The sequence below is a fragment of the Phalacrocorax aristotelis genome, chromosome 1 (assembly GCF_949628215.1).
Source record: "Phalacrocorax aristotelis chromosome 1, bGulAri2.1, whole genome shotgun sequence".
Lineage (NCBI taxonomy): Eukaryota > Metazoa > Chordata > Aves > Suliformes > Phalacrocoracidae > Phalacrocorax > Phalacrocorax aristotelis.
The window spans coordinates 163,542,135-163,565,686 of record NC_134276.1 but is presented as its reverse complement, the minus strand read 5'-3'; the positions used below and the strand labels follow the sequence as shown (position 1 = coordinate 163,565,686).

The 23,552-nt window shown below is 46.1% G+C and overlaps 2 protein-coding genes across 2 annotated transcripts; both read left to right on the top strand.

The window, feature by feature from the left end:
* The first annotated feature begins 8,799 nt into the window (after positions 1 to 8,799).
* CYP2D6 (cytochrome P450 family 2 subfamily D member 6) lies at positions 8,800 to 18,842 on the top strand. Its single transcript, XM_075078540.1, has 9 exons — positions 8,800 to 9,355; positions 11,172 to 11,343; positions 11,986 to 12,138; positions 12,780 to 12,940; positions 13,081 to 13,254; positions 15,053 to 15,194; positions 15,809 to 15,996; positions 16,935 to 17,076; positions 17,206 to 18,842. The coding sequence occupies exons 1-9, from the start codon at positions 9,143 to 9,145 to the stop codon at positions 17,382 to 17,384; spliced, it is 1,524 nt and encodes a 507-aa protein (XP_074934641.1). The 5' UTR covers positions 8,800 to 9,142; the 3' UTR covers positions 17,385 to 18,842.
* A 942-nt stretch (positions 18,843 to 19,784) lies between these two features.
* Positions 19,785 to 22,186, top strand: NDUFA6 (NADH:ubiquinone oxidoreductase subunit A6). The gene is made up of 3 exons (XM_075078515.1): positions 19,785 to 19,960; positions 20,551 to 20,666; positions 21,993 to 22,186. The coding sequence occupies exons 1-3, from the start codon at positions 19,834 to 19,836 to the stop codon at positions 22,122 to 22,124; spliced, it is 375 nt and encodes a 124-aa protein (XP_074934616.1). The 5' UTR covers positions 19,785 to 19,833; the 3' UTR covers positions 22,125 to 22,186.
* The last annotated feature ends 1,366 nt before the right edge of the window (positions 22,187 to 23,552 follow it).

The window sequence follows — 23,552 nt, the reverse complement described above, 5'->3', positions numbered from 1 at the left end:
TCCTTGCAGCCACCACCTCTGGTCCTTCCTCCTTCCCATGAAAAGACCACTGCTTAGGGATACCTCCTGGGTAAAAGAGTGCAGGTATTTTTGTTGTTGCCATTTTTGTTAACACAAAACCACAATCGCATAGCTGTAAAAAATACAAAAATGAACACAGAAAAATAAGCTTGTTATGCACAGTTGCTATGAGAATGTAGCAACCACTATTGGCAAAAATAGCCTACAGATCATTTGGGATGCAGTACCAAAGGTAAACGAGTAGCTAAACGCTCCCTAGTAAGATCTTGCCTGCTTTTTCATAATTTTTAATTTCTGTTTCACTCCATATGTTCCCACTGTTATTAATCAAACTGTGAGCGTGACTGAGCCAATGTTTCAACCAAAACAGTTATTGTGGGTTTCCTATTCACAAAAAACCAAAATATATGTTCTGATTTCCAATGCACATTCGGACTTGTGAGGCATAAATTATAATTAGGAGCATCACACAGAAGTCAAACATAAACAACCTGTTTCATGGTCACGGTAACACACAAAATCTTCTGTTTCCAGCATGCTGATGAAAACTTCTAAACACTGACTGGTATTCAAGCCATTGTTTATACTGACAGAAAAAGTGCAGATAAAACCAAGAAAAATTGCTAACGAGAGCTTGACACTGCGTTATTCATTAAAATAGCAAAATAATAAACTGTAGTCTAACAACAAGCACACTATGCGCACGGAAATGATTAACAGAGGTTTTAGATCATCAAAATTGTATGTCTGAGTATTTTCATTTTAAGTTAATTAATAACCATTTGGGCAAAAAGTGCTGGGACAAATGCACATTTTATTTTTGCTGTTAAAGTTATTTATAGTTTCCTAATAGAATAGCTGTAAGTTCTTCAGCTCATCGTCTTCTGCTGCCTTAACGGACTGCTGAACTGCAGAATTCAGGAGATCATGAATTGCTTGACAGAACAATTGTCAATTTGTACCCAGTGAGCAGCAGTCACATTTTCTTCTCCAGTTAAGCCTGCCCTGCCAGTACATGCGCCTTTGCCAGCGACAGTCTGTTCTCCAGACCATGCTGTGTTTTCCATTTCTTCCCTTCTCTCTCTGGATTTCTCTATCAGTCAGTATTTTTTCTCTATCTTAGGATTAATTCCTGCCCCTTGAAGCTGCTCAGGTGCCTGGGAGTGAGATACGAGCGTTGAGATTGTTGGGATTTGCGCCAGTTTGTTAGTGAACAAAGAGAGAGGTGTCTTGGTTTTTGCAGGTTGCCGGGAGAAGTCATGTGGTTTTTAGTGGTTGGAGGAGGATCCCTCGGCAGCCTGCTGTCAGCCTGTTGCAGGGATAGAAAACTCTCTGGTCAGGACCTGCCGTGGGGCGCCAGCTGGGCTCATGTCGCTTTTATTGTGGCAGTGGGAACCACGTCCCCAGTGCTGTCCCTGCCCTGCGACTCAGATGTGCCTGTGGCATGCCCAACCTGCAGGTACTTCCCACCACCCGCGAGGCGCACACCCAGCCGCACAGCAGCGAGTGCCTCTACTTGGTGCTACGCTAGGTTAATAAATAGCTATAGCAGCATCCAAGTTCATGCAAATGCACTGAGCCTGCATTCGCCGTCCTTTAAACCTGGGGAAAATTGCAGTGTCGCTTCTGCCTGCAACTTTTTTGCTAGAGCTACGGAGGGTGGTCTGCGCCCCTCGCAATGGCAGTCTGAGCCCAGACTGGCAAAAGTGACGGGGCTCAGTTCGCTCAGGTGTTTGATGACCTGCATTTTAGTTCCCCTGCAGTTTTGTCTTAGTTTAAGTCCTGAGGAGCAGATACCTACACTCATCTCTCTGTAGAGACCAGCACAGCCGGGCTGCAAACTAGGTATGGCTCTACTGTTTCTGTGGGATCCACTGTACCTACCAGACCTAGCCTAAGGCAAAAACACAAAAAGACCGTGTCTGCACACCTTATCATACAGAGACACGTCAGCTAACACAAGCTTCTCTGTAAAAATAAGCTCTGAAAATGTGGCGGCATGAGGGGAGAAAGGGGGTCCTGAGCTGAGCAACCGCACGTGCTCACAACGTTGAAAATGGCTGCGTAACTTGAGTGAGGCGGGAGCCGACAGCATGCACCGAAATAACCACTGTGGCATCACTCTGAGCCTGCGCTTAAACAGACGAAGTAGGTAATGTGCCGCTCTACCAGCTCAACAGTATTTTTACTCTCACCGTTGGAGCAATCACAGTCACGAAGCCAGGAGCAAGGTGATGTGAACAGAGGTAGTCACTTCTACCTTTATGGACTCTAAGGAAATTGTAACAGCAAGTATTTTGGAGAAGTAGTGCCTCTCTTCACCTCTTCTTTCTGAGATGTGCTGAGCACACGTAGCTCTGAATGCTTTCCTGGGAAGCCAGGGATGTTCAGGAGACATCAGAAACAGGCTAATGAGCTTGGAGTTAAAAGAGAGAGAACTGTCACTGAAACCTGAAATCTGACCTACCTACTAGGAGACAGCATCACCGAAGGTTATTCTGTCTTCTCCTGAGTGCCATAAGCACAGGCAAAAATGGAATTCTCTTTTTAGCCAGATTAGCTTCCCTTTTTATTTTAATTCATAAATAACTGAATTGAGGACCTAAGTACGAAAAAACAGCACCCCCAACTATCCAACTCACAGAAACGGCGGCAAAATGCTCCCTGTGAAATACTGCCTCTGCCAGAAGAAAAAGATCAGAGTTAGATGTTTCCTGGAACAAAAGCAAGTCTCCAAATTAACTTTTTATCTTTTTTAGCCTCTATTCTGAAATCTTTGGCAACCCGCCTCCTTGCTATGTAATTATTACGGTATCAGTCCTCATTAATGTACTTTGCACCTAGATTTGTAGACGTTTTATCACAACTGAGGAAACAGCCCCATTAAACACATTTTACAAGTGAGGAAACTAAGTTAGCAGCCAGCTGAGTGCTTGCCTCTAACTCACAGAGCAAATCAATGGCAGAAACTAAACCAAGATGCTTTTGACTCTTTGGCTTTCAAACCTGGATTTAATCACCTCATTATTTTCAAAGGTGTCTCACTGATCTCACACTTCAGGAAAGCAGGATGAGTTTCCCCATATGGATTTAAATGCATCTCGTATAATGGGGGAGGAGGGGAAAAACCACTGGGATTTTAGCCAGTACCTCCATCCAGATTTCCTCTGGATGCTCCCTTTACAGCAAAGAAAAACACTACGGTATCAGTACTAAACCAAAAATGAAAAGAAAACAAATGCATTCACAGCTCTCAAGAAGCTTAAAGAACAAGGAACCAAAACCAGCAGCTAAGACAAATCAACAGCCTATGGTATTGGGGGCATAAGCCATATTTTTCTGACAGTTTCACAGGACAGTGTGAGTCAAGGCAACTGCTGCTGGTCTTTTTCTGAAACACTTACTGGGCAGTGTTAGGTGTATGTGCAAGATCAGTTCAATATAATCTCAAACTATGTGAAGTACCAAGTCAAGATAAAGCCATTCTGCTCTTATTTCAGTTTGCCTTTAGTATCCGAGGCTTGTCTGGGGGTAAGTTGTTTCAGAAAACAAACTTTATCTCAGCAGATGCTTTATTCATCTGGGTGCTGACGCCTGCAGCGACTACACAGCTCACACTGCCAAGCTGTCTGCAGCGGTCACTAGAGCCTGACTCCTTGACATCTTACAGCATTCACGTAAAGTTGTCTCTCTGGGGTGAAAAATGAGGCCCAAGACCCGCTTTGCTTTCAGTATCAATTTCAGAGTCATGGCTTTTTTAAGAGCAAGGGACATGTACGGGGATGGGATCGGGTCAGATGGGGTGGGTGAAAGAAGCAAGGTCCGACTACAGCTCGCTTTGGGGATAGGTGAGCTGCTGTGATTGTATAGGAAAAAAAGTAGGAAGCCACAGGAAATTTAAAGAAGAAAAGCGTGAAGAACAGATTTCTTTGCAACGTGGGAAGGCTGGCAGTAAGTCATAGTAACAGTAACTATGAAAGAGTTGGCTTTCATAATAAAGAAGTCAGTTCTGCTGACTGCTTTATTATGAACAAGCTGTTAGCACAGTCCATCTTAAGGCTGTAGAAGTACTTCCAATGTATAAAACCTGATCTGAAGGCCAAAAAAGTCACAATGAACTGGCTGAGATTACAATTTCCTGAGTTGGGGTTGTGCCTCAGGCTAAATTTGTTTGGGAACATTCAGCCAAAAATTTTTTAATCCCTTTCTAATGGCTGACATCGTTCTTAGAAATCCATTGTTTATCTGACCTTCTCCTAACCCATTAGAAAAATTTCTGGTGATATTTTCCTTTCTCAGTTTAATGCTTTGAAGCATTACACGCAAAATTTGGCAGGAGGCAGATTTCTGTTAGGAAGACACATTGCACCAGCTCTCTAAAACTGTGCTCAAACTTGGCCACGTTACAAGCACTTGAAAACCAGTTTGCGTGTGTTTGATAGAGTTCTCAGTTTTTCAGCTAAAATTCCCCAGAGATGGAGATGCCTGAATGGAGCAGGTGGTGGTTATTGCTGGCTGCCGGAGGCTGGCAAGGGTGAATGACAAGTGCGAAGCTGGTCTCCTCCATGCCCCCCTTGCCCCCTTGCATCTCTGAAATGGCTGGGAGGAGAGGCCACCCGAGTGAAGGCAAAACAGACAAAAGAGAGATGGTGGGCTGGAAAAAAGGAAGTGGAGGAAGGACCAAAAAAGTCTGCTTTCTGGGCTCAGAAGAGGCCACTGAAGAGGAAAGATTTCTGGGGTCTCCACCAACTCCAGCTCTGCTGTAGCCTGGGAGATGGACAGCCAGGGAACAAGAGCTGCAGGCATCAGTCTGACCATTTGTGCTGTTGCAAGAGGCTTTGCTCCTCCAGAGTGAAACATTGCTGAGGTTTGTAGCCATCTAACAGTGCCAGACAGCCTGCTGCAATTTGGATTAAAAACTCGTGAAAGCTCAAGGAAATAATTATATTATGTGACCAGTGCTTCCTGACTGGATCCAGTATTGAAGCAAAGAGGGAGAGACGGAAGAGGGTTTCTTTGGCCATTGAAAGATCCTCACCGCACCTCTGCGAAGGAATGAGTATGTGATGCTGGGTAATTACTGAAACAGCAGTTTTCATAAACAGGCACTAATCTATGACCTTCATGTCTGGGGTGCCAAACTTGTGATTCTGCAGCAAGATCTGCAGCAGCTTCTTGCAACTCCAGCCGGGAGCTAGGCACGGGTCCTGGACAGCTGTGTGTGGTAGTCAGGAGCCATCAAAACCAGCTTCTAGCCTTTTCCTATTAGGTACCAACACTTAGAAGGTCATCTGGACTCATGTTTCCATTTTCTGCACTGGTGGCACCTCACAGGGACGCTGCGAGTACAAAAGACTGCCTGCTCTGAACCCACACAACCGTTGATGACCACTGTGGAAAAGCCCAACTAAAACACCCTTCTGGGCAGGGTGTGAACAGCAGGTGGCAAAATAGGCTTTGAAGTCAAATGCTAGAACTAAAACAAGATTAGTAAATGATGGTCATCTATCCTGTGCACTGAACAAAGGAAGGGTCCTTCAGAAAGGAAAAATAGCATGAGACAGTAATTAAAGATGATCTTATGGAATATATGGACAAAAAGGCTCAATTAAAATCCTGCAGGAAATTCTTGCATTACCTTACTTCTGAAGCAATATTAATAAGATTTTTCTTAAAGCTGCCTTTCTGTTTGTATTGCAGGTTGTCCAATCAAAGAACAGTAACATCTGCATGTAACTTCTATAACTTCGCTTAGCTGGTCTCTTAATTGACTGTGCACAAAGGCACACGCCCAGCCCAGCGGGGCTGCAGCTAGATAAAATTAGTATGTATGGATTTGGAGGTATTTTTTCTCTGACTTGAATAATCACTCAAAATATTTTACTGAAAAGAAATGTAAATTAACATCTTTCACTCTTCAGAAGGATAATTACCCTTTTCTCTTTCTCTCTCTCAGAAAGAGATTTGCTGTCTATTGTTTCTTTGCTTGCTTTGAAAACTGTTCTTTTGAAATTACCTAAGCAATAACACCTGCTCCCATCCTTTGCAGGAACAGCAGTCCAAGCTACTAACCAAAAGTGGAGGCGTTGCCTAGTTTGCAGCCTGAACGGGATAGAGGAAAAGGTCATTTGTCCAGAGACCTTTTGAAAGGTGGATGGGGCAAGAAGAGGGAGAGAAAGTATTTTTGTTCTTAGGCTCGTGCATTTCTCAGGTTGCAGTTTTGACGCCTTGTGTCAAGGCCGAGCTCCCAGGACGGAGAGCAGCTGGAGAGTTACTCTTCCGATGGCCTTCAAGGCAATGTTCCTTAAAAGTAAATCTACTTCCTGAATTCCAATCAACCCTCCTTCTGACAGCCTGGAGGTGAGTGATGGGAGTCCAACAGCCTTTGGCTGTAGCCAAGATGAGCAAAAAGGAAAGAACCCAGGTGGATATTTTTCAGCTGAAGTCATAAACTTGGAGTTCAAAATAAATTGAAACTTGCAGGGTAACATCCTTGTACCAGTGTGGTGATCAGGAAATGTCCACTGTCGTTCTTGGGACAACATTTCCGATCTTTCACTTGTCATCTGAGAGCATGGGTCATGAAAATTTGTGTGAGAGGAAGCCCTTGATCACCTTTTAAAACCCAGCCATCTCCTGCTCAAGCCAGTCCTCTGAGTACAGGACTGTCACAGCTCTGTCTCCTAAGACCTCGCAGCAGAGCTGTTTGAAATGTGGTAGGTACTTAGAATCCAACAAACTCCCAAACTACCCTGCAAGCATACTGCAGCTCTTGTTGGCTCTCCCAGGCTGCACTTGCTAAGAGTGCTCTCTGTCCCATCATTCAGGTTGTTAATAAATACACTAAACTTTACCAGCCCCATATGGATACATAAAGGACATCACTAGAGACCAGCCACCAGCTGGGCTCTGTACAACTGACCCTGACTCTTTGTGTTCCACAGTCTGAACGATCTTCCACCTAATTTATCATCTATTTTGCCAGTCTGTATCTCATAAATTTAGCTACAAGGATACTGTGGGAGATGGTGTCAAAAGCTTTGCCAAAGTCGAGGTAATAAATGACATTCACTGCTCTCATGCTTTCAGGAGGCTGCCCTGGAAGAACATCACTTTGCTCTCCAGGGAAGTTTCCTTTTGGATCCTGCCAAGCAGATCCCTGAATGAAGTGAAATCTGCTCTCCTGAAGGCAAGGGCTGTAATGCTCTCTGTCCTGCTGACTTCTTGCAGGATTTAATATTCCACGGTCTTGTGGTTGCTGCAGGCAAACTTACCCTTGACTACCAGGTCCTGGACCAATTCTTCCTTGGTTCTGAACAACAAATGCAGAGCATCTCCCCTAGTTGTCTCATCAATCACCTATGTTAAGAGACTGTCTTCAGCACACTCCAGAAAACACTTGGATTGTGCCCAATCATATAGCCCGTCCAGTTAAAGTACACCCCTGAGTCCTAAGGCCTGTAATTGTGTGCGATGGTTCCATTTACTTTCTCTCCTCCTTGACTGGCTAGTCTGCAGTGAGTGCCTACCACAACATTGCTCATGTTGCTTTGTCACCTTCTCCTTGCCCAGAACCACTCAGCTGGCTCAGCACCTGTCCCACGGCAAAGTTCTGGGCACCCCTCTGCATAAAGCACAAACGCTCCTCACCCTTTCCAGCCTGTCTTTCCTGAAAAGCCTGTATCCATCTATGGCAGCTCTCCAGCCACGTGAACTATCCCACCGTGCCTCTGTAATCCAAAAGGAATCATAATTTTGCAGTTGTGTGGGTGCTAGTAATTTCCCTGGTTGTTTCTCATGCTGCATATGTTTGTTTACAGATACCAGAGATGAACGCTGAGTCATGATGCTTTCACAAGGGATGTGCAGGGTCATGCTGTAAAGACTCCAGAGAGGGCACCTCTGTACACAGATAATGAGCTTTTAGGTGCCTTTTTGAGCAAGGGGCATTTTGAGGCCCTGGCTGCACACCAGAGTTGACTGCACAGTCTTTGCAGGTGCATCACTTTGCAGCCTGAGCTCTCCATCACTGTTGCAGCAATTGCTCCATTAGGAGCTTTTCTCTGATCACACTGAGATCACAGATCAAACTGTGATGGGTTTACTGCTTCTTTTTATCTAGAACTAACTGTCATAAGAGCAAGCTTTATTGATCTCTGATGGCAGTGATGCCAGGAGCACATAGCTGTGCTGTTTTAGGAAATACTTTGACTATTTCCGTAACTGTGTTTGCATTACTGCAGCCCCAAAGGCTGGAAATTCGAGGCTCCTTGCAATACATGTGCTTCCTCCCTTGTAAGTGAGCTGTATTCTACAAAGATCAAGGTCACTGTCCTGACTGATAATTGGAGTTGGATAAAGATCGTTATTCCCGAAAATGTAAATAATTTTTAAAGTCTCAGGTCACCATTTTAGGCAAAGTTCTGTGACAAGTGCTTTCTGTAAGGGGAAACTTGACCTAATCTGAGCTTTCTCAAGCTCCAGTAGAACTCAGTCTTGCGAACAGAAACCTGGACAGTTTTTGTTTAGGAGCTGCTTCTCCCTGCAACTGCACCTTGGCTGTGGGAGAGGGCAACCAAACACCTGGACCTCACCCAGGCCTGCTCCACGAAGGGCACCACTGCAGGAGCCCTCAGAGCACTGCAGGTGCTGCAGAGTACCATCAGCAGGGACAAAGTGGCCTCTGAGCTCTGGCTTTGGAGGAGGAGGAGGAAGAAGAGGAGGGATGACCCTCATCACCACTCCCCCAAGGCTGAGCTGAGCAGAGGAGGAGCTTTGGCTTTGAGTCAAGTCCCACATTCACAGGCCAGCAACTGCAGGGAGAGAGAAGCAGGGAGACAGAAAAACAGAGTGTGGCGAAGAAGAGAAAGCAAGGAAAAGACGACAGCTGCCTGGGGAAGAGAAGAGAAGAGAAGAGAAGAGAAGAGAAGAGAAGAGAAGAGAAGAGAAGAGAAGAGAAGAGAAGAGAAGAGAAGAGAAGAGAAGAGAAGAGAAGAGAAGAGAAGAGAAGAGAAGAGAAGAGAAGAGAAGAGAAGAGAAGAGAAGAGAAGAGAAGAGGCAAAAGGAGGCAGAAACAGTCTTGGGGCAAAACTGGAAGACCAAGGAGTAGACAGGCTTTGAAATGGCATTGCTCCTGTGGCTAGGCTCCCAGCTGTCATCCTGCTGGAGCAACATCTCTATACTGGGAGTTTTTCTCACAGTCTTTACTTTACTTCTTGACTTCATGAAGCGCAGGAAGAAGTGGAGCCATTACCCACCAGGCCCAGTGTCGCTGCCATTCATTGGGACCATGCTGTACGTTGACTTCCGCAACCCGCACCTCTCCTTCAACCAGGTGAGTGCTGGCCCCTGAAACGAAGTGCCCCTCACATGACCCTGGGCCCTGGAGGGATGGGGACACCCTGGCACAATCTACCCTTGCACAAAGCTAAGGGGCAATGCCCTCTCCAAAGCCCAGGATGAAGCAAGTCACTGCCGAAGGACACCAACTTGGTGCATACAGATAAATAGATAATCACACACCAACACTTGCCAGCCTCCATCTCTCAATCTCTGTGTGAGCTCAGTGGGAAATGCTGTTGTGCCCCCAGTGATAGATGACACTTGCTCTACTGTAGAGCTGGCCACTGACTTAACGTGTGGGCAGGTGTGGGGGCAAGGGAACAGGGAGATGTGCAAACAAGAGAAGACAAGCACATACCTGAGGGCTGGGGGTGTGGCTGCAGGAATGGCAGACTTCCCTGCAAGTTAATTAAGCACGCCAACAGGCATGTGACAGTTTCAGTTAAAGGGATCAGCTTGTGGGATTTGCCCCAGCAGCAATGCCCAAAATCTCAGTAGTGTTCCTATTCAAAGTCAGGGCTTAGCTTTTCTCAAAGGAAAAGCACAGCACAGCTTGCAGCAGATAAACCACAGGGGTTTTGTGCTTCAGTTTGCAAACTCTAAAGGCCTTTTCTCTGGGCTGGCACTGTTCAGCTGTCTGTCCAAAATCTGCCAAATGGAGAAACTAAATATAGCATTTGTATTATTTGCTTGCATATAGTCCAAAAGATTACCATTTTCAAATCGCATCACGTCAGGGTCATGCTAACCACAATCTTGACCAGTAATTGCTTTTAATGATGTATTTCTAGTGCCAGTGAAGTGCTAATTCCCTTTCCCACCCCACTGCTAATAGTCTTAAGTACTTCACTTCCTTGCTTTGCTACAGTGTGGAAATGAAGAAAGACACTTAGCTTTTTAACAACAACAACAACAAAAAATTAAAAAAGAACAAGAAAACAGAGCACAGTCTCTGGGGCACTGCTACTCTTGCACCATGTTACAACAACATGCTCCCAAACACTTTGTTCAGTGTTACTGACAGGCAGGGGAGCTTCGACCTGCCTTCCCAGGAGTCCATGTCCAGTCAAAGGACTTGTTTACCTGGAGGAGACTTAGCTCCATGGCAAGCTCCCATGGTGGGTGTATGGCTGACAGGCTTACCTGTGTAGCCATCCTGCTGTCAGTATTACATCTCTTATAGATCACAACAACTGTAGGGTGTGTGCCCATTCCCAGTCTTACTAGAAGTGTATGCTCCTTTTAGGGAGAACATTGACCTGAAACTCCAGTGTGGAATTGCCTCTTCCAACTGTGTTTCTGGGAACCAAGCTCTGGGTAGATCTTTAGGAACAAATGGATATTAAAAAAAAAAATATTACATACCACCTTAACATCAATATTTCTTTCTAGCAGAAGCAGACTAACTTAAAACTTGCCTAATCTTTCAAATCAAAATAAATGCAAGTATTATGAAATAATTTGTTGTTGAGCGTGCAGCCTTTGAAAATCCCCAACAATGTTCTTGACCTTGTGTTGTCAGACAAAATCCAAAATACTTGCACAATGGTCATGGCAACAGTTTGGCCAGGATAGGTATAGTCTAAATCTTTTCACTCATAGAGCATTGATCCCTCCTTCAGCTGCTGTTTGGCACCGCTCTAAGCTGTTGCACTGCAAAGACATAGGTCATAGATCAGCTGAAGGTCTCCTAATAAAAGCACCTCAAAAAAAATCATTAAATAGTAAAGGCCCTAAGGAAGGATATGGTGATATTTTTTACTTTACATTCAGCTCATTTTCAGGGATGTACTTTTTTATTTTGGCAGCTTCACAAGAAGTTCGGAAACATCTTCAGTCTCCAGAATTGTTGGACAAACCTGGTAGTACTGAATGGGTATAAAACAGTGAAGGAAGCCCTGGTCCACAGATCAGAGGACTTTGCTGACCGGCCATACTTCCCAGTATATGAACATCTAGGCTACGGAAATAAATCTGAAGGCAAGTCTCTTGGAAATGGACATTCCCCACTGGCACTAGCACAGGGAGGAATGGGTAGATGATGGGTAGATGGAAGATTTTCTTAGTACGGTACCACCTGCTCATGTCCCTCTAGTCAATCTCATATGTCTGCCAGCCTTTGGTGGTGACAAAATCAGATTTGATGAAAAGGGGTCTCCCCTTAGTGGTTGTAGTTCAGCTCCAGGTGCTAGCACACACCTTTTCAGCAGTGTTAGGACACTATCAGTGGTACAACTTTCCTGCCAGCGTTGGAGCTGGTAGCTCCTGACACCCAGGGATTACTGCTTATGTTCATACACTACATGCATGTCGTTCTCCAGCTCCTGTGCAGCGGCACAAGCTGTTACCCAGTTCACACAAGCTAAGGGTGCAATGCTGAACGGTTTGGGAGGAGTGATTCCTTCCTCCTTAGCAGCACTTGTTGCTCTCGTTGAATCCCTCCTCCACCTTCGCTAGCCATGCACATGCATTAGAAGGTGCAGTAATCCGTTTTCAGAATTGCTGTTTGAACAAGCTGTACAAGATCAGACTCTTTTCATCTATCTGCACAGACCTGAACCTCCAACCTCACATCCGCTGTTCTCTAGCAAACTGACATTTCTTGCTCATCCATAATTCCAGGGATTGTTGTAGCAAGATATGGCCACATCTGGAGGGAGATAAGGAAATTCACACTCTCTACCTTGAGGAACTTTGGGATGGGAAAGAAGTCCTTGGAGGAGCGAGTGACGGAGGAAGTGGGATTTCTGTGCTCTGCAGTCAATGCTGAAGAAGGTTTGTCACATTCAGAAGGATGGGGGTATCATAGAAAAAGGCAATACAGTGATGCAGAGAGAGGAGTAATGCTACAGCCACTCTCATTTGCATGCAGTGCTCTCTTCCTCAGCAAATGCAGTGTTTCTAGTCTACATGCATTAGTGACCCTGCTCTACCTTGAAGCCACTTCTGCTTTACACAGTGGGGCTACTGTAACACTAATTCATTTGAAACAGGAAACAAATAGGAAATAAATAGAAATAAAGAGGTAAAATATAATTATTCCCAGAGCTGGGTAACTACTGCCTTTATAGTGGAACATACTATCACATGCAATAAAGGTGCAGCTGAGAGTTTTCACAGCACATCGCTTGTCATCTAGACACAAAGTGAAGTGTTATCTGTCAAGTCAAAGAACAACCCTGCAACTCAGCTTTTCTTGGGAGTTTTCTCCTTTAAACAAAAATTGACCAAATAGTAGTATAAGATGGGAAGATACTCACTTCCTAGTATGATGCATTTGTACCTTGAGTGGTGTCTGGGGGCTTTCTCACTTGAAGGAGTCAAGGAGGCATTTGTGTATTCTCATTGCCGACAGCTGAGGTTCAACAGCTTGGTGTTGCTTAGCTTTATTGCTTGGTCTCCATTTCTATCTTTAGGTCGTCCTTTCGATTTACGTTTTCTAGTAAATAATGCAGTCTGCAACGTGATCTGCACCACCATCTATGGAGAGCGTTTCAACTATGGTGATGAGACATTCAAGAAGCTGTTACATTTGTTTGAAAACTCCTTGAATGAAGAAGCTGGATTCCTGCCTCAGGTAAACCAAGAGTGTAATGTGATCTGTAAGAAGCTGCCCTATGTTGCTTGAGAGTGTTGTGTTTTCATTATTTTTCTTTTTGCATCACATAATATCTTCTCTCTGTCTCTCTCCCTCCCTCTCTGGTTCTGACATCCCAGCTTCTTAATGTGGTGCCCATTTTGCTGCGCATCCCGGGAGTGCCACAGAAAGTCTTTCGAGGGCAAAAGGCATACATAGACTTCATAGATGTGCTCATAGATAAGCACCTGGCGACCTGGAACCCTACTTACACCCGAGATTTCACTGACGCATTTTTAAAGGAAATGGAGAAGGTAGGGTGACACCAGCAGAACCTCAGGATCCAGGGGAAATTCCTCTGCCTGTTTAAGCTTGTTGATAAAAGCTGACTTTCCTCATAAAGCTGTATAAAACCTCTTACTAATTTCCTTCTTTTTCATTCCATGTTGTATATTGCGAAGAAAGGTGTTAACTTCTTCATGCTGTAACCTCTTTTATTGTCTTAAGAGACCGTATTATCTGCTGATGTTCTTGTTCCCATTTTCTACCTTCACATTCCCCTCAGAGTCTAGCAACTCCCATCTTTCCAGCCTACACCATTTTGAAAGCATTTAAAATGCAATAATTGCGAGTTCACTAATATTTCTAAGTTTGCGCCAGGGGACAAGTAAAGATGCATGATTCTGTGTATGCCAGTGTCTTAATGACTGATGTCTCAAAATCGGTTACACAACTGCCGCAACAGACTGGCTTTTTAGTATCATTGCCCAGTTTGTAGCCTGCCTTTAAACCAAGTTATGGCTTGGAAAGATAGCATCTCCTTTGGGATACACGTCTTTGAATTGCTTGCTAAGATCTAGCTCCCTACAGATCAGATGAAGGCCTACATCTGAACCTCACTGAAATGGAGTCTTTCCTTTGATTTAGTCAGGCATGAAGTCAGTATAAGATCAAAGGTACTTGCATCAGCCCATCCATCCACCACGTTTCTGCACAATTTCAAGTGCCAGATGAGCAACAGTAGCAAATTCTGCCTGCAGATTGCTTCCGCCATCCGAGTCCTCAGGCTGGACTGCTGCTCTGCATAACGACCCCTGCTGTGCCGTGGGTGCTGGGCACCTCCAGTCCACGCGTTAGCCCCCCGCCAGCTCGCATGTGCAGAGCAACATGACCTCTGTTACTCTGCACTGAGCAGTACTGTTTGGGGTGGATGTAAGCCTGACCATGTTGCCACTTGTCACATCTCTCTTCTGTTCACCATGGTCCCCTGATAAGTCAGTCTGATAAATCCCTCTCCTGGGTTAACTTTGGTCAGGTCAGCCCATTTGCTCCCTTGCTAGAGATCTTTTATTGGAGTAACAGTTGAGTCTTAAATGCCTTATTAATTGCCATCCATATTACAACAGCATCAAAATATACAGAATAACTTATCAGAAGCTAGTCCCTAGGAAAGGAAAGTATAAAGAGGATTAGAAAAGACAAGCAGATGAACTCATGCAGAGAGCTTGTCATATCTCATATGCTAACAAATTTGAGCTCAATTAGCATTTGGATGAGAGACCAGTTTTGCTGAAATTGGTGCTGCAGACTTAATAGGCAGCAATGATACCCTGATTTTTTTTTCTTTTTATTCTAAGAAAATAGCAGGGCAGAAGCAGCAAAAATCTGTAATGCACAGCTATAGATAACCTCCTCAAAATACTGTTAATTTTGCATTTGCCACATCAATGCAGCCTCCTCTTTACTGTGTGGGTTTTATGATATGATAAAACCTGAATAACCGTGTTCCACCTCCTCTGGGGGAGGACATGATGGCAAGTGGCAGGGGCCTGCTGTTTGAGTTGACAGTACAAGGCATTCACTTTTGTCCTGAAGGCCAGTGTAGCGTTCAGCTCGTGGAATACAGGAGGTGACTGATGACCTTCAAATACAGGAGGTAACAGGGTAACCAAACTACATCAGTCACATACAGACCATTGCCTTGGTGTGCTTTACTTTCCCAATGAATTTCTTGGTCAGTAAAAATGGATCTAGCGCTTCTCAGTACTTTTCTGGAACAATGGTCTTCTCACCCAGCAAGTACCCCAGCTCCAACTTGTTTGCTCTCTGCAGGGTAAGGCGGCTGAAGAGAGTGGTTTCAACTATAACAACCTTCGTCTGGTGACTTCAGACCTGTTGGCAGCTGGTTCTGAGACCACCTCCACCACCCTCCGGTGGGCATTTCTGTACATGATTCTCCACCCAGAAATACAGAGTAAGTGAGAGGAGGACAGGCAGAGGTGTGGTGTTCCCTTCAACCCTAATTTTTCTGAGGAGACTTTACATCTGCTCTCCATGATTTCAGGATTTTTGCAGTGAGGAACAGCTTTGGTGATTGTTGGTCTAGCAGAAACCAGGAGAAACATGTCCCACACATAGCTGTTCTGGTAGGACCCAGTGTTGGGAAGCCCTGATGAAAAGAGTGGAGTTGAAAGGGCAGGTTTGCTCTCTCCTTCATTTTGAAGGCTACTTGAGGACTTCCAGTGGCCAGAGTACCCGCCTTTCTGTATTTGGAATAGATCCTAATCTGTTCTAATTCTCTAACGCTGCATGCCCAGGTATCCTTCCAGCGCATAAAGGAGGGGTAAGGCAGCATGTTGAGTCATAAGACCTTTGTTAAAGACACTGTGCACAAAGAATAGTTGTACAGATGGCTCTGAGCAACTGAAAACAAATGCATTCCCCTCTAGTTTCTGTTCCTTTCTTTAACTGTTTGTCCTGCTCTCACCCAGTGTCTACCAATCTCATGCCACTGGCTTTCCTACTGCTTCTACAAGCCCCTTCTGCTTATCTAAGGGCGCTCTAATTCCTTAGCTGTGCTGCTTTCAGGTAAGGTCCAGGCAGAGATTGATGAGGTGATTGGCAGAGACAGATCACCCACCATGGAGGACCAAGTGAGCATGCCCTACACCAATGCTGTTATCCACGAAGTGCAACGCTATGGGGATGTCGTTCCTATTGGACTACCTCACATGACGTACCGGGGCACCGAGCTGCAAGGCTTCTTCATTCCCAAGGTGACCGTGGCCAGATAGGCAACGCAGCATCCTCCCCTTGTGCAGGTGCCAGGCCTGGGGTGCGGGTGACCCCATGCAACTCTGCAGTGTTGCATTTCCAGCCCCAAATCACAGTCAGTGGCAAGCACTGAAGTAGGACATTTTGAAATGCTAAGACCAGACAGATGGTCACATTCGTGCTCTAGGTTTGTGCTGGTTGTGTGGGAACCCAAATGCAGTGGCAGCTCAGCGGAAAGGTTTGCTTTGCTTTTGATGAGCTGTGACACCCACTGCCCTGCTTGTGTTGGAAGGAGAAAGTAACAGAGCGTAACGGGCTCTCTGGAGGCAGAGGACACCAGCTTCCTGGCTTTCCTAAGATGGTGTTAGTTAAAACTCTAATCTCTGAAGCTATTCAAACGCCACTGGCATTCAGTCTGCTGCCACTGTGACAGGTAGCTGCCCTGGTAGCAATGCAAACCTGGTATTTTTTTTTTTTAGCTTTGAGATATCTCCTGTAGCTTAGAACATTGACATGTGAAATGGGAGAGCTTTGCAATTTCCCGTGGCCCCAGTGAAAATTGGGCTTTGAAGCATTTCAGTTGGCTTTTCTTCTCCAGCTATAAAACAGGTCCAGGAGAATCTGAGCAGCAGAGGCCATTTCCACTGTGTAACCATGAAATCGGCATTTGCATGCAGTGGCCTTTGTAAGGATACAAAATGCAAAAGTTCAGGTGCTTCAGAGCATAGGGCAGGTACTTTATGTCAATGGAAAAGTGCCCTGCTTTACCCCTGTTTTAAATAAGATACAGAAGAGGAGATTGGTGTCTTATTCTGAAGCACCCAATGATGGTTGCTATTAGATGGGAGACACGGACCAAAGAGGGACCAGCAGTGATCTGTTGTGCCAAGATAATGCTGCTGTTCTCATGTAAGTTGTTTCTTCCGGTGGAGGTGCGCAGGGAACAACAATCATCACAAACTTGTCTTCCGTGTTGAAAGATGAGGCATTCTGGGAGAAGCCAAACGAGTTTTACCCCGAACACTTCCTGGATGCTAACGGGCAGTTTGTGAAACCAGAGGCCTTCCTGCCTTTCTCAGCAGGTAAATCTGAGGGGAGGATACAGCTGCAAGTCAGAGGCGTGGCAGGAGGGGTGATCTGCTCCTCCCATGGAGAGTCCAGTGTGGTTTAATGTCCTCTGTCACAGACACTTTCTATTCCCTCTCTTGCAGGTCGCCGTGCCTGCCTGGGGGAACAGCTGGCCAGGATGGAGCTCTTTATCTTCTTTACCACTCTCCTGCAGAAATTCACCTTTGTGCTCCCCGAGGATCAGCCCAAGCCACGGGAGGATGGTCACTTTGCCCTCACGAATTCTCCACACCCATACCAGGTCCGAGCTATCCCAAGATAAGTGCATGCCACTCTCCTTTCACTCGGAGACCACCACCAATGCAAACCCTGTCAGAAATGTTGCAGGTCTAGGCAGGATCATGCCGGATTCCACTCAAGACCTCTCAAGTCTGTGCAAAAGCCCCCAGCTGTGTAAAGTAAGGATCTGGCCTAATATACAGTTTAGCTTAATTCTAGTCCTGGATCTTGAATCAGACAGCCATAGCAAGTAACAAATGATGATCAAGTTTGCAAGTACGTATTTGCCTAATCAGCCAGCTCTGCTGTACTTTGGGCTGTCATTGGTTGCAGAAGCATTTCACTGGGCACACAGCCACAAAAAGAATTATTAATCCTGAATTAGTTTACTGAAATACAAGGGTATCCTGGGTAAAAGACAACCCTGGGGTCTTGCCAATCCTAGGAGAAAAAAAAAAAAAACGGAAAAATCTGTAAAGTACTCCTGGCCAACTCCCTTCCTCGTTAGCCCCACTGCATACCCAGCCAAGCTCTGCCTCCCATGTGGTGCCGTCCCACAGCAGCGTGTGCCTCTGCCTCGTGCTTGGAGGAGTCCAGCTCTGGCTCGTTTCCTGCAAAAACAATCCATGGCCTGTCAGCTGATTTGGTGTGTGGTGCTGGTGGGCAGAGAGAGAGCTTCACCTCTGACAACAAGGTGACATTTAAATGCAGTTTCAGAGCAGTCCTCGTGAATAATCTTGCCATCCCATGAATACATATCCCCTTCATTCCTTCCTGTTTATTTCATACCCCTGTCTATTGCACACATATTGCATTGCCTTCATATATAGCCCCAAAGAAAGTAAGGTTTAATCCAGAGAAATGCCTGACAACCCTTATGTCATGCTATGACTCCAGTAGGAGTAAATAGCAAGGTGTACATAAATAATCCGTATGGTGTTTCAGCCACGGAAGCAAGTCATTTGTGAAACATAGAAATTCCCATAAATATATTTTAATATATATATTTTAAATATATTTTTAAAAGGAATCCTGGTGTCCAGATTTACCCTCTCCTACCTAAATAGTTCCTGAAAACTGTTTCTTTTTTCAGTATTACATAAAGTCAGCTCTTGGCCAGGTTTGGAACTCACACAGGGATAGAGTTACACTGTTTGAAACAGTACAGCTGTAGATTTCAGAGCTACCTTTCTCTTTCTTCCTGCAAAATACCTGAAAAATTGTTTTGCACGGTGTTAAGATATGTTGATGTTTAGATTAGTGGTAACTACATTTAGCCACGTGGCTGAAAAGACCATAGCATAAAGGAGCTTCTATGCATAATCACAACTAAAGAAATCCACATTCACATCTATTTATCTAATACTCATCTTGGAAGCTATGAAAGCTATTGAATTATGCAAATACTTAATACCGTTGTTAAGATTTTTACTTCAGCAGGAACTGCACATTTATCTTTTAATCTACAAAATAATCTGGAATAAAAGCGCTCTAGAACGTCTTCTTTTCCCCCTTCTCCTCCTTACAGCTGTCTCACAGACCTGCCTCAGATGATCACTTAATTCTCTCCTTACAGCCAGCACCCCGCCTCTTTCAAGATCTTTTCAGCTACTTTCTGGTTGGTCCAATGACACTAAACTCGACATGCTTGGTTTTATAGTTACCAGCACACAGAAGTGTTTTCAAGAAGAAGCTGTCAATGAACTAAACTTGCGGCATAAATAATTCCCGCAATCATGTATTTGGATAAAAAGCGTCGGTGTACCTAGAACAGGGACTGTCTTTCTAGGATGCAAGAATGCATTGAAAGAAAGTCCATCTGCACGTGCAAACGTCAGTTGGTGTGGCACTTCGGAGGCAAAGCTCATTGCAAAATGCAGCTCTGGCGCCGAAAATCGGGACGGGGAAAAGCATCCCCGCGCCAAAAATGGCCGTGAACGGCAACCAAGGGGTGCTGGGAGCAGGGGCGGGCGCCGCCGCAGCACAGGTGGAAGGAGGGGGCCCTGCTGAGGAGCGCCCCGCTGCCTCCGGTCACTCCCCGGCTGGGGGCCTGCGGGTCACGCGGCGGCGGGGACCGGGGACGTTCACGAGGGTCCTGCTGCGGCTCCTGCTGATCGCCGTCCCCGCCTCCAGGGCGTCTCAGCCTTGCGAGACTAAACCCGCCCCTACCCGTACCGACCCCGCCCAACCCTTCAGCGGCGGGGCACGCCCTGAGGGGCGGTGCAGGCCCAACCGACACGGGGGGCGGGCCACATCGCGGTCCCTCCCGCCCCACCCATCCTCCCCTCGCAGCCAGCCGTGATTGGCGTTCCTCCCGACCAATCTGATGGGAGATCGCCGGCCGCCGCTATTTGCCAGGCCCAAAAAGCTGGAGTGGCAGTGCAGCCGGCCAATAGAGGGTCGCCGTGCCGGGGCGCGGTGCCACCGGTGGCGGGGAGGGGGTGGGACGCACGGCGCGGAGGGCGCGCCGCGGAGGCGGCGGCTGCAACAAGATGGCGGTAGCGGGCAGAGGAGCGGTGTCGGCTGCCGTGAAGCCGATCTTCAGCCGGGACCTGGGCGAGGCGAAGCGGCGTGTGAGGGAGCTGTACCGGGCCTGGTACCGCGAGGTGCCCAACACGGGTGAGGCGTGCGCGCGCGCGTGCGTGCATGCATCCGCGGGAGTGCGAGCTCAAGGTCGTAACGGCCACCCCGCAACCGTTGGCTTCCGAAAGGGCCCATCGCGGGGTTCCGGTTACCCTCCCCCCCGCCCCGGCCGAGGGGTCCTGCCTCGCCCCGTGGTGCAGCCCTTTTCCCCCGCCCTGGCCCGCTGCCTGTGGGGCAGGTGAACGCGGTTGTTCGTGGCCTTACCGGGGCTGCGGGCTCCCGGCTGCTCCGCGGTGGCCTTGCCCTGAAGGAGGTCTGGATGGGGAACCCCGGTCTCTTCATGCCTCACTTGCCACTTGGGTTCTCCTAGTTAAGCAAAAGAGAAATCTAGCTTTAATTTTCCAGATCGGGGATGTGTGGCGTGATTGCCTGCCTGCTTGAAACCGCACGGGGACCCGTGCCATGGCTGTGTCCTTTATTCGTTTTAAATAAATCAAATTAGCGAAGCTGGCAGACGTTGCAAGAACAAATGGCTGTGTAGTGTTTCGTAGGGTTGAGTTGGACATTGTTAGTGGAAAATTGAAAAGCCGTATAGTTGATCTCTCTGGGCGTTCTGTTTTTTGTAGTACACCTATACCAGCTGGACATCACGGTGAAACAGGGACGTAACAAGGTGCGGGAGATGTTCCTGAAGAATGCCCATGTTAGAGATCCACGGGTGATAGACATGCTGGTTATTAAGGTACAAGCAAGCTATTCCCATTTTGTTGAAGCTGTAGAGAATGTGAGAGCGGCTAATTGGTGGCAAGTGTGGTGGAGGAGAGGGACAGGTTTTCTTCAGCTTGCACTGTGAAGGTGTTGCCTCTTGCAATCCAGATTAGTTTATCTATTGGTAAGGGGTGAGGCTGCTTTTGCTTGCAGAGGAATAGGGTCTTAACTCACCTAAGTCAGAGTTGCTAGAATATGGATTTCTGTCACTCAGTATACTGGCTCTTCCAGTTTGCAGATGTTTAAAAGAGGAAGTGTATGCCAAGCAAAGTGATAGTTTAAATACCAAGTTTGTTGTTTGTTTTGTTTTTTCTTTTTTAGAAACAATGGCAATTAAAGAAAGGGGGAAAAGATGCTGCTAGCTAGTTTACCATTAAAAATTACTTTCCTACTCCCTACACTACTTCCTTAAATTGGGATGTGGTTTTCTTCACTGATTCTGAAACATACATTAGAGTGGCAGTACTGGGTGGGAGGCTGGCTTTGGGTGGCGAAACACCGCAAGTCTGTAACACATCTGGATGTGTCTTGGGCCTGAGAGACCTGCTCGGTTTAAAGCAATAATCAGCATACCAAGAGCAGGGCAAGGCTTCAAAATGGGTCTGAGCAACAGAACTGACCTCTGCAGTTCTAATGCATTAGAAGGCTTCCACCCAAGGACTGCTGTGCTCGCCTGTTGTATTTCTTCCACTTCAAGACAGTTAGTCTGTCACTACATGATGAATAAATCTGGAAACAGAATCCTAGATAATATAGCAGGTGGTAGTTCCAGGCAATCTCATTTTGCCTTGTGCTTCTATCCTCCAAAACCAGTACAATAATTCATAGACTGGAGTCATGAAGAAGTTATGTTAGTATCTCTGTGGTAGCAATACTGGTGCAAAGCTGTTAGCAGCAATTTTACTTAGTTTTGCAGCTAACTTGGCACTGTTCAAAATAATTAAATAGAGGTGCATGAAAGGTAGGAAAGTTATGTAGACTGTATGGGGGTGCTGATCATGAGAGAAACAAGGCAGGTTCTAAGAAGGGGGCAGGGTCCTTTGCCCATTCCACAGGGCTGGAAAGCTGCGTTGTGGAGACAAGAGACTTGTTAATGTAGGACATGAAGTGACAAAGTCACAAGGCAGGAACAGTAAATATATTTGCATCACAGTATAGGTGATGCAGGCAGTCTTTAGGAGTACAGAATTGTTGATGCAGTTGTCTTAAGGGTGTTTTTAAGTGCATTCAAAGAATTTTTGTGGTGCTGTATAGTTAGACTCGGGCTCTAACAGAACAAAATTCTTTTGTCTGTGCACAGGGAAAAATGGATCTTCAAGAAACCATTCAGGTATGGAAGCAGAGGACTCATGTCATGAGGTATTTCCATGAGACGGAAACCCCACGACCTAAAGACTTTCTGTCCAAATTCTACGTGGGCCACGATCCCTGAGAGATTTACTCTGTGTCTTCCTGCCTTGTGTTACAAATAAAGTTCTATATAGTAGAAAAAAATCTGTACAGAAAGGTTGTATGGTGCATTAGGAGCCTAATGACTAAATGAATCCAGAGTGTGTGCGAGTTGTTATGATCTGTATGAAGACCTGTGATTTCCTGGCTTTTGCTAGTGTGTATTTTCAGTGGATGGAGTTTGTCCCATCACTTGCTCTGGAGTGTCTGCTGAATAACCACAACCCAGGCTGGCTGTGGGGCTTTCTGCCTAGCCTGCAGCCCCGAGTATAGGTGTTAGCTCTGTGGAAGAAAGAGCAGAAAAGTCAGCGTAGTTGCAGAAACCTTCTTGTGCTTGAGGCCCATCTGTATTCGTGCAGTGTTTTGCAATTTCATGCTATGAGTTTGTTGACCTTGTGTTTTTTACTTGGTCACTATTCTCCGTTTACTTCCTTACGGAGAATGGTGTAAAATCCAATAGGCAAATAAAGCTCTTTGTGCAATAAAAAGAGCAGCAGAGTCTATTTTCCTGCTGCAAAATGAAATTACATGGACAAACGGGGTTTTGTACTGTTGCCTAGATGGGGGAGGGATCTGTAAAAGGTTCTGATGCTTATCAGAAGATGGTGCCCTACCATCACCTCCTTACCTGAATCAGGAATTACTAGCTCCCTTTTGAGAAGGGCAAGAACTTGTTCTTTCACCAGCACCAGTGAGAAAGCATTTTCAGCAGATAACTTGGTGCTGGAGCTCCCCCGTGTGTGATCAGCACTGAATCGTTGTACTATGCTCAAACTGCTTTTTGTCCTTGCCTAAATACTGGGGCCTTCTCCTGTGTGTGAGGATGGTAAAGCAGCACTGCTCAGGAATAGCACTCCTCAGGGATGTGTACATGTGTGTCCCTAGGAGCTGTGGGGGTGGGGTGTTCCCAGGGGCAGAGTTGAAGAAGGAACATGGCCAGGAAGGGGCTGGGAGACAGGGTGAGATAAAGCAGTGCTATGGAGTGTGTCTGTACAGAAAACAGGAGCAGGAGCATGGTCGGCTGCCAAGAACGGGTGAACTGAGCACCCCATACTCAGGCAGCCTTGGGGAAGGAGGGGCAACTTGGGTACTGAGTGACTCAAGAACCTGCCAGCTGTCTTCCCCACCAGCTGTAGGGGTTACTCAGATTGCAGCTCCCTTTTCTCTCAGCGGCCATGCTGGAAAGTTACAGAGCAAACATCAAAAGCCGTGCCAAATAATAGGGAGCAAATGTGGCTGTTTGAACTACACACTCTGCTTATGTGTGTTTGTGTGACGTTGAAAGGAACTTGTTAGAAGCTACATGAACACTGAAGGGAAGAGCGGGCTGTCAGGAGAAGAGGCCAGATCTAGTGACTAGAAACCATGAGACACCGGAGCAATGCTGGCTTAAAAAAATAATAATTGTATA

Bases quoted from the DNA above. Each gene is read 5' to 3' on its own strand.
- NDUFA6 (XM_075078515.1), top strand. From the start codon at position 19,834: ATGGCGGTAGCGGGCAGAGGAGCGGTGTCGGCTGCCGTGAAGCCGATC. The intron at 19,961-20,550 runs GTGAGGCGTGCG...TGTTTTTTGTAG, and splicing joins CCGCGAGGTGCCCAACACGG to TACACCTATACCAGCTGGAC. The intron at 20,667-21,992 runs GTACAAGCAAGC...GTCTGTGCACAG, and splicing joins TAGACATGCTGGTTATTAAG to GGAAAAATGGATCTTCAAGA.
- CYP2D6 (XM_075078540.1), top strand. From the start codon at position 9,143: ATGGCATTGCTCCTGTGGCTAGGCTCCCAGCTGTCATCCTGCTGGAGC. The intron at 12,139-12,779 runs GTTTGTCACATT...TTCTATCTTTAG, and splicing joins TGCAGTCAATGCTGAAGAAG to GTCGTCCTTTCGATTTACGT. The intron at 13,255-15,052 runs GTAGGGTGACAC...TGCTCTCTGCAG, and splicing joins TTTTAAAGGAAATGGAGAAG to GGTAAGGCGGCTGAAGAGAG.